Here is a 10,063-nt window from a genome sequence, read left to right as displayed (position 1 = left end):
CTTCTGCCAGGGGCAGGGAAACCACCATCAGCATGGCAGCCAGCGGCCACCGACGGCTTGTCCCATCTGCTCGGGACATCCGTGGTGACCAGGGCACAGCTGCGAGGGTGGAGATCCGGAGGCCCGCCCCGCACAGCCCCGCAGCCCGTGCCGCAGCTGTGAAGGGGACAGCCCAGCGCATCGTGAGGGATGTCCTCATCAAGGCTGTGGCTGCACAGCAGGGACCCAGCCAGCAGCTGCAGGCACAGCGGGACCTGGCACACAGCACGGCTGTCGCGACAATAGGGACGACAGGCGAGGTCCGGGCAGCCGACAGAAGCGAGGCCCCTGCAGCTCTGCCCGCCTTGGCCGAGGAGGAGGAGGAGGAGTGCGAAGACGGCAGTGACAAAGAGCTGTGCCGAGGGGAAGAGGTGACCGTCCACAACATCTGGGTCAACCCCTTGGTCCCGGAGCTCTTCCAGGACCCCCACGCTGGTCCCCAGGAGGGGCCCAGCTCGCCCAGCAGCACGGGCACAGAGGTGGCAGGAGAGGCAGCTGTCGACCAGCAGAGTGCCTCTCCTGCTCCGGCGGGGCTCCCGGACCCTGAGCCGGCAGCTTCCGCCGTGGATGGTGCTCCTGAGGAAGCGGGGCACCACGCGCCTCTTGCTCCCGTGGCGCAGGTTGAAGCAAGGACACCAGCTTCTCCCGTCTTCGGCGAGCAGGCCACAGCAGCAGAGTCAGAGAGCCAGGCACCTGCCCCGCGCAGCCCCACAGCCCACGCCGTGGCTCTGCAGGACGTAACCCAGTGCATCGTGAGGGATGTCCTGATCAAGGCTCTGGCTACACAGGAGATACCCAGCCAGCAGCCGGCGGAACAGCGGGACCGGGTACACAGCGCAGCTGTGGCGACGACAGAAACAACACACGAGTTTGGGGCAGCCGACAGTGGCGAGGCCCTGGCAGCTCTGCCTGCCTTGGCCGAAGAGGAGGAGAGGGAATGTGACAGCGACCAAGAGCTGTCCCAAGGGCAAGACTTCACTATCAACGTCTGGGTCACCCGCTTGGTCCCGGAGCTCTTCCAGGACCCCCACGCTGGTCCCCAGGAGGGGCCCAGCTCGCCCAGCAGCACGGGCACAGAGGTGGCAGGAGAGGCAGCTGTCGACCAGCAGAGTGCCTCTCCTGCTCCGGCGGGGCTCCCGGACCCTGAGCCGGCAGCTTCCGCCGTGGATGGTGCTCCTGAGGAAGCGGGGCACCATGCGCCTCTTGCTCCCGTGGCGCAGGTTGAAGCAAGGACACCAGCTTCTCCCGTCTTCGGCGAGCAGGCCACAGCAGCAGAGTCAGAGAGCCAGGCACCTGCCCCGCGCAGCCCCACAGCCCACGCCGTGGCTCTGCAGGACGTAACCCAGTGCATCGTGAGGGATGTCCTGATCAAGGCTCTGGCTACACAGGAGATACCCAGCCAGCAGCCGGCGGAACAGCGGGACCGGGTACACAGCGCAGCTGTGGCGACGACAGAAACAACACACGACTTTGGGGCAGCCGACAGTGGCGAGGCCCTGGCAGCTCTGCCTGCCTTGGCCGAAGAGGAGGAGAGGGAATATGACAGCGACCAAGAGCTGTCCCAAGGGCAAGACTTCACTATCAGCATCTGGGTCACCCGCTTGGTCCCGGAGCTCTTCCAGGACCCCCACGCTGGTCCCCAGGAGGGGCCCAGCTCGCCCAGCAGCACGGGCACAGAGGTGGCAGGAGAGGCAGCTGTCGACCAGCAGAGTGCCTCTCCTGCTCCGGCGGGGCTCCCGGACCCTGAGCCGGCAGGTTCTGCCCTGGACGGTGCTCCTGAGGAGGCGGGGCACCGTGCACCTCTCGCTCCTGCAGCGCAGGTTGAAGCAAGAACACCAGCTTCTTCTGTCTTTGGCAAGCAGGCCACAGCAGCAGAGGCAGAGAGCCAGGCACCTGCCCCGCACAGCTTCACAGCCTGCGCCACGGCTGTGCAGGACATAGTCCAGGGCATCGTGAGGGAGGTCCTGATCGAGGCTCTGGCTGTGAAACAGCGACCCGGCCAGCAGCTGACGGAACAGCGGGACCTGGCACAAAGCATGGATGCGGTGATGGCACCAAGAACACCTGCAGGACCTCAGGACCCCGAGTCTCCCTTGGCTCGAGAGCCTCAGGCAGAGGCCAGCACCGCCCCGCTCGTGCCAGCAGCACGCGAGGTTGGAGAAGACACAGCTTCTCCTGTGTCTGGAGAGCACCAAGAAGAGGCCAGCACCACTGTTGTCTCCCAGGCAGCGCACAAGGACCAAGTGGCTTCTTCGTTGCCTCCAAACCCTCCGGCAGATGCTGGCACACCCCACCTTGCCCCAGCAGTGGATGATGAAGGAGACGTAGCGGCTTCTCCCTTGGCTCGGGACCCTCAGCACCAGGTGAGCCAGGCGCGCGTGGCCAGCACCGGGCATCCCAAGGCACGGGAGGCAGGCGCAGCGCCCGGGCCGTGTGCGGTGGGAAGATGGCTGGTGCTCTCCGTGTCATCCCACTGACATCTCCTCCCTCCCCCGCCTGTGCTCTTGCTCTCCCCATGCAGGTGGCCTCCGAGCAGAGAGGCGACGCACAGCGATCCTCTGGCTGCAGCGACGTGCCCGAGGATGACTCAGGTATGTTCCCGAGTCGAGTGCCGCCCTGGCGAGGGCAGGCCTGGCCCCGCCGTCCTGGCGAGTGGCACCTAGGCCAGGCCGGCAGCACTACGCACACGGGGGCTGACCGTGCCCCGGCCACCCGTGCCTGGGGAAAGCCCTCAGTGGCAGGGGGCAGGCAGGAGCTTGCCCGTCGGCCCCCCAGCCTCTCGCCTACAGCTCTCCTTTCCCCGCAGGCATCGCCACCCACCCGCACGCCCCAGCTCGACGGCGACGGCCCTCTCTCTTCAGGAGGGCGCTCAGGGCTCTGCGCAGGGTGTTCTGCTCTACCTGCGTGGCGGGAGAGCAAGAGCAGTAGTGCCCCGCTGCCAGCGCCAGGCGGATCCCCGGAGAAGGCGACTGCCCCTGAGCCTGCACAGTGTCCACAGGGAGTGGCATGGGGAGGCATGGGGGCATGCACGGCACCCCAGGCACTCAGCTGCCCTGAGGACAGGATGCTGCCAGCCACTGCTCAGCTGTGGACGTTTTCCGAGCCCAATAAAAGCTCAAAATTTTCCCCCAGTGCTCGTCTGTGCCTGGTCCCTCTCGGGAGAAAGACGGGTGCAGGCAAGGCCTGTGCCCACGGGCAGAGCTCGAGGGCCCCTGTGCTCTCTCCCTCTTCTCCAGGCCCAGCAGAGCCTGTGCCCTCGGCCTCTGCCCGTGCCTCCGGCGCCCCAGCTCCCGCCCGGCTGGGGCCTCCCCTGGCCTCGCTCCACGGTGCCCGTGCCTGCCTGGACCTGGGCAGCCCCAGCCCACAGCCGGTGCCCAGGCACGGCCCCCCCTGGGCCCAGCGGGGCAGAGGAACCTCTTCCCCACGCTGCCGCCTGTGCCCCTGCTGCCACAGCCCGGGCTTTGGGACTGTCCTTGCTGCCCAGGCTCACTGCCCACCCACCCCTGCCCACCTTGCCCTCCACGGCCACTGCTGCTCTCCAGCCACCCGGCCCTGGCCCCGGCCCCGGCCCCACCTCCTGCGGGGCGTCAGTCCGTCCCCAGGCCGGTGCTCGGTGCTTGCCTTTGCCGGACTCCCTGGGGTGAAGCTTTCATGAAACTTTCATGAAAGAAAAACATATCTGACCAATGTTCAGGTATCAGGCAGTCCTTTGTATGTAACTCAGCCTCTTCCAAAATAATTGTTGCTTTTGATACTTCTTCCATGTTTAGTTTAACTTAATGCCATCAGCCTTGTGCTGATAATGCACAAATCTGTAATTGTGAGCTGTGCACTCTGGAGGAAAAGTACTTGGAACTGGAAAGCCTTCAAGTTTCCATGTTGTTAGTATAGAACAAAGTTCACTTTTTGTTTAAAATTGTGAGCAATGTCTGTGTTATGCTAACTGTTCTCTGTTGACTGTTCCTCTGTTGGTAGAAACATGACTGTGTTTTATGTTGCAGGTTGGGAACAGCGACATTGATGATGTTAATATTATAGCGTTCCGGCAAATTAATCAGTTTGATTTAAGTGGAAATGTAATTACATCTTCCGAATATCTCTCCACGTTATGTGTAAGTTCAAGTGTTTCATCTTTGTCAAGTGTATTGGCCATTGGTTTCCCAATGGTTTTCAGCAGGGTCACTGGAAATTGTTCAGTAGCCAGAGCATACATTTAATTCAAATTATGACTAATACTTTAATGAAGGTGTATTTGAATTCCAGATAGAATTAAGATTCCAGTGTTCCTGACTGCTTTGTTTTGATGTTTCCATTTTTCATGGGAGCATGTTTAAGAAATACTTTCTCAGGTTGGCCTGTACATCTCTGGGTCTGCTTCCCTGACTAGGGATGCCCTGTCTTTAGGGAGAGCAAGACACCAGGGGTGAAATGCGTCTTCCGTATCAGAGAACTGCATTAATTCCTGAAATAACTGAAATTTTTAACATGCTTGTCTGCTACCAAGAAGCCATTGTACGAATGCAACGATACCATAGGACACATGAATTTAAAAGTACAGTTATAAGAGAGTGTAAGAGACAAATAGTAAAGCTGAAATTTTAAAAATTCAAAAGACGACACTGTGATCTGAAAAAGCTTGCTAAACACCTGTGATCCTTTTGGCTTAGGGTGCAAATGCTGGAAGCATCCGCAAGAGGTGTTAGTGTGGTAGGAGTTAAAGTAACATTTTTCAGGTTTAAAAGCTTCTTGAAATGTTACCTACAAATATAAATGCAACGCCTGAATTTTTTTCAGACTAGTCTGTTAGCATCTCACCTGCCAAGATCTCATTGCTAAGCTGTTGCGTTTTTGGGGAGACATCCAAAGGATCCAACAGTTAGAGCAGGTGTGAAGTGAAAATGTATCACCTTACTGAAGAGCACCTGAGCAAGCTTCCCATCTTTCTGGGAAATTTAGACCCTTGCAGTTCAGCCTAAGCAAATAGGAATTGATGTCAAAATTTGATTATATGGAAGTTATCCAAGCCTGTACCTGTTTCATATTAGGTTGGGTCTTGTGTTGCATGTCATGCTCGTGTCCTGTTGATGGGTGCGTGTCATCACCCTTGCTTTCAAGGCAGAAATTTTTGTCTTTGAAAGATGTGCTAAGATTTGATGCAGACACAAGCAAGCGGTTTTGTGACCACAGTCTGGTCCCTTCTGGTTGTGTGGGCTTGATGAAACAACTGGACATGCTCTGGTGAGCTGTGGTTTGAGCTGCAACCATGGTAGCACTGAGCAGAATCAATGAGAATTTAGTTGGGCTCTGCCTGCAAGGAGAGCTGAGTCTTGGCAAATATCTGATCCAGAGGTTTACAAGCAATGGTATAGATGCTAGAAGGCTGCTTCAGAGTGGTCCACAAAAACCATCACTTTGCTCACTGTGTCCTCTGGAGGAGGCGCAGCGGCTGATAAATGTTTGTGTGCCCAGGCAGCCTCATGTAAGGAGGTGCTGCTGCCCCTACCAGCCTTATTTGACTATGATACAACCCCTCCTTTAATTATGCTGGTTTCTGAGCAAACTGTATTTGCTGAGGACTTCAGGCCTATTGTGTAGCTTGAGGATGTCTAGCTTGTTAAATAAATGTTGAGAAACTGAAATCAAACAAAATGAGCCTATTGGAGAAACAGAAACAACCCCCAGCTGCAAATTCCTGTGCAACTGCTGGGATTATTTAAAAGAATTACTCTGTTCTGGTTAATGCATAGCACAGGCTACTGTTAATACACTCGATTATGTGAAAATGTCAGTCATCAGTTGTTCCTAAATGATTTCAAGTTCTGTAAAAAGACTGTTTCTGTGACTTTTCACATCCCAGATTAGAACACTTCCAGGTGTTCTTACTTGACAACTTTCTGTTTATAGAACACATGATGAGTTTTGAAGTGCTTTTACCCCTTAACATGTGGGATGTCTGAAATACCTTTTGTGGTGCAGGCTCAGAAATACCCGATTTGTGCTTTTTTCTTTCCCTCACAGGTGAAGCTCTACAAAAGTGAAAATCTGGACAACCCAATTCACACAGTCAACTTAGGCCTATCCCTATTTTTCCATTTCCCACCACTGCTCCGAGATGGAGAGGTAAGAATATTGCTGAATAAAATTAGCTTAGGTCACTTAATTTTTTTTTTCTCTAAGGACACTGAAGTGTTATTTCTGGTGCGCCTGCAGTACTGTATTCATGCTGGAGTGACCAGTGTCTCAGAAGATTTGAAGTCTCTTAAACTGACTTTTGCCTTTAAATCTGATTTTGTCTCAGACCGCTACTGATGCTGTAGACTGAGTGTATTTTTTACCCACAGAATTATGTGGTGCTCCTGGATTCTACATTGTCTAAATCACAGTATGACTATACCCTGCCTCAAGTTTCGTTCACTGCTATAGGATATCATAAACACGTTACACTGATCTTCAGTCCCACTGTAAGTACAAAGTACTTAAATGCTCAACTGTTCATCTTGAGAGCAATGTCTGGTAGTATAGCCTTCATGTATTTTGTCGTCTTGGCCAAACTTTCTCTTAATGTAAACATAAAGAGGTTTATGAGAGGCATTAAAGTGACTATGAATTTGGATTTGGCTACATTTAAGGCATCAGGCAGGCATGTAATAACCTGGTATGTTATGGGAGGCAAGTAAGGAGTTCAGGAAGGGATTGTAGCCGTGACACTAACTGAAAGGTTGCAGTAACTGGGGGCTGAAGGACAAAGATAGGATTGTTGTCAGAATTCCTTTAAAGACTTCTGTGTATATGAAAGAAGTATCACCAGGCCAGAAAGAGAGCTTTAGTTATTGGAGCTGAGGTAGAGGCTAAAGCAGAGGGGTTTTGAACTAGCATCAGGGGAAAACGTCGCCCTTGAGAGAGAAGTGTATTTTTGCACTTCTGAACAGTGCGGTCAATTTAGTGAAGTGTAATACAGAAGTTTGTTCTGTAATACTTGAATGATCTATTTCTTTTCTGCATCACTGCATGTTCAGATGCCAGCAAAATATGAGGGAAACATGAAATGGCAATTATAAATGAGGGATGCAGATGTGCCTGAAAGATTTTGCGCTAGTATGGCTGCTGTAGTATTATCAGTGGGATCATAGAGTTTTGGGCAGCTTGTGATGGGTAAATCAAAGCACACCAGGTTGACTGTAAAGTGGAGGCTGACCATCGGTAAATTAACTTTAAAAAAAGGCAAACCCCAAGAAGAAGGTAACAGATGAATGAATCTGATCAAGGGGACCGCTTTGAAGTTGAAGGTAAAGTAAATCTTAGAGCAGCACTTCGGAGGAAGTCAGATGGGAAGGCCTGGATGTGCCACATGGTCCTATTGCTGACATTGCTTAAAGCTGAGGGATTTCATAGTTGAAATGACTGTTTAAAAAAAAAAAAAAAGATTAAAAAAAAATCCACGGTCCCCACCGTTTTCAGAGAAAGCTGCCTGAACAAGATATTGCCCAAGGATCTTACATCGCGTTACCACTGACGCTGCTTCTGTTGTTGGCTGGTTACAACCATGATAAGGTAGGTCATGTGGTTTTTTGTCTTACCCAAATATTATTGTCCTGTCAATGAATACTTTGTAGTGTGTTAAGTAAGGGTTTGTTGAGGTGGTTATCTAAACAGAGATGCAGTCAGCAGTCACCTTATGTGACACATTTTAAGAAAAGCTACCATGTAGCCAAGTTTTTGGACAACTACTGTCCTTTAAAAAAACTTAGTGTGAAGGTGAGTTCCTGTGCCGCTTCTGAATTTTGTCTTCTCATTTGATAGCTCTGGGAAAAAAACCCCAGTACAGCATCATTCAAATTCAGATAACCAGACTCAGTGATAGTAGGAATGAAAATAATTATTTTATTGGCTTCAGGAACAATCAGACTGGAAGAAATCTTGCAAATCCTTGAGTCTGGTCTCTAGCTTTACACCCTCCCTAGTGAAAAGCTCTCAAGAGGAATATAACTACCTACTATATAACCCCCTCTGTCTTTGTTAACAAGTCATGCTCTTCTAGTCTTCTCTGATACGACTGGATTTCTGTTTTGCTGATAAAGAAATTTATCTGTGCAGTTTGATTTCCTCTCAAACTTGGGTAAGACAGCACAGAACATGGGATTCTCCAGGATTTTCTACAGTGTTACTGAAAGTGACTCCACTGAAAATAGCTGCCATTTTCTAAACTCGGGATTCAAACTGCTGTTCCTGGCTAGATGACTGCAGGAAAAAAAAGTTAGTGGCAATCATTTTAGGTTTTGATTATCAGAAATTCCCAGAAGTTTGGTTTGATTCTTTCCCAAGATTTGTGCCATTTTTTTTATATCTTTGTAGATATGCCATTTATGCAGTAGATTGTGTTTGTTTGTTTGGAGATGCGTAGGTCTAAAGGACATTATTGTTCAGACCATATATACCATTGTAACCACAAGCTGCTTCCCCCTTTTTTTTTTCTTGCCCAGCTTATTCCCTTATTGCTACAGCTGACAACTCGACTGCAAGGAGTACGTGCTCTTGGACAGACAGGTTCTGACACAGGTGGCTCGGAGGATGCAAAGAGACAAACGAAAAAACAGAAGACAAGACGGACGTAAAATGGAAGGAGTGATTGCATGAAGTGGTGCTCCATCAAACTGGAGCCTGAGGAAGTGAAGCCACTAAAAAAACATTTTTGATGAATTTGCGGACTTTACATTTTTGTTGTTGCTACACGTGTGCCATTTGTCACCCTAGCTCCATTTTGGTTGTTGTCGTGGTTTTAGCCCAGTCGGTAACAAAGAACCACGCGGCCGCTCGCTCACTCCTCCCGCCCCCCTCCGGTGGGATGGGGGGAAGACGGAGGAGAGAAAAGAAAAAAACCTGGAACCTCGAGGGTTGAGATAAAGGCAGTTTACTGGGACAACACAAAGGAATTACAACAACAACAACGGTACTAATGAACGAGTATACAAAAAGAGTGATGCACAGTGCAACTGCTCACCACCCGGGACCCGACGCTCCGCCACTTCCCCCACCGAAAGAAGAGACCACCCCCCGGCCCGCTCCCTATATATATACTGAGCATGATGTCACATGGTATGGAATAGCTCCTTGGCTAGTTCAGGTCAGCTGCCCCGGCTATGCCCCCCACCTCCCAGGTTCCTGTAAAAATTAACTCTATCCCAGCTGAACCCAGGACAGTTGTAAATTTTCTATGGAGTCTGTAGATTTCCTTGTTGCAAAGTAATGAAATGAATGCCTCTGTTGTCACTGTGAGTCCATCTCCCATACTTGAAGACAATTAATGATTTTTTTCTTTTTTTTTTTTTTCTCTTCAGTGGAACAGGTCATGCTGTCTTCGTTAATGACTTGTGAAAGCAGTGGTAATAGACTGTCTCTAGATTTTGGGATCATTTTCCCTTACCTTTTGAAATACCTACTTTACAGAGGCAGCATATAGGGATTTCACTAAGTCAGTGGTGCTTGAAACAGTTTTGGGGGACACACATTAACTGGTGAATTATGTCTTTTGCACTTCCAGTTCAGCAGCTTGACTGAAGAGTCTGTCATCTGCACAGCTGTGATTTCAGTTCTTACCCAATGATTATGTTATCTTTGATTAAAGTCAAGTTTTTGCCCAATGAAGACAAATTGTTAACATCAGGTAAGGCTAGTTGTTAAGGTCAGTTAAGTTCTGATGTTCTCACTGCAAAAGCAGTGTTTAAATTTCAGTTTCACATACAGTGTGATCTCTTTAGACCTCCAGTATTCCTGAAGTGGCTCCAGCTGGTTGTACTATTCTTTCCAAAGCTGTACTTTGTTTTCAGTGACACCCATTCACCTGTGTGGCTGTCACATCTCCTGCTCAGGCCATGTGCAGCCTTTTTGCCAATTGGTGATTGATTTTTTTTTTCCCTTTACTTTTTTTTTTTACTTTTTGTTTTTTACTCTAAGAAATGTGAGCTTTTCAAAATCATCAATGTGTATAGTCCCAATAATGTACTCTGTAATAAATAACTGTTTCTTA

General features: G+C 50.5%; 1 protein-coding gene across 1 annotated transcript; it reads left to right on the top strand.

The window, feature by feature from the left end:
• The first annotated feature begins 4,031 nt into the window (after nt 1–4,031).
• LOC142045274 (BOS complex subunit NOMO1) lies at nt 4,032–8,760 on the top strand. The gene is made up of 5 exons (XM_075058577.1): nt 4,032–4,151; nt 6,058–6,159; nt 6,381–6,500; nt 7,498–7,590; nt 8,520–8,760. Exons 1-5 carry the CDS (start codon nt 4,032–4,034, stop codon nt 8,649–8,651), a joined length of 567 nt encoding a protein of 188 aa, XP_074914678.1. The 3' UTR covers nt 8,652–8,760.
• Nucleotides 8,761–10,063: the final 1,303 nt, after the last annotated feature.

Source organism: Buteo buteo, chromosome 27, assembly GCF_964188355.1.
Source record: "Buteo buteo chromosome 27, bButBut1.hap1.1, whole genome shotgun sequence".
Taxonomy (NCBI): Eukaryota; Metazoa; Chordata; class Aves; order Accipitriformes; family Accipitridae; genus Buteo; species Buteo buteo.
Note: the sequence above shows the minus strand (reverse complement) of the source record. Positions and strands in the feature narration are given on the sequence as shown.

What these genes read in the sequence shown, in the direction of transcription:
- LOC142045274 (XM_075058577.1), top strand. Translation starts at nt 4,032, where the DNA reads ATGTTGCAGGTTGGGAACAGCGACATTGATGATGTTAATATTATAGCG. An exon ending in CACTGATCTTCAGTCCCACT is followed by an intron (nt 6,501 to 7,497) that starts GTAAGTACAAAG and finishes CACCGTTTTCAG; the next exon opens with AGAAAGCTGCCTGAACAAGA. An exon ending in CTGGTTACAACCATGATAAG is followed by an intron (nt 7,591 to 8,519) that starts GTAGGTCATGTG and finishes TTTCTTGCCCAG; the next exon opens with CTTATTCCCTTATTGCTACA.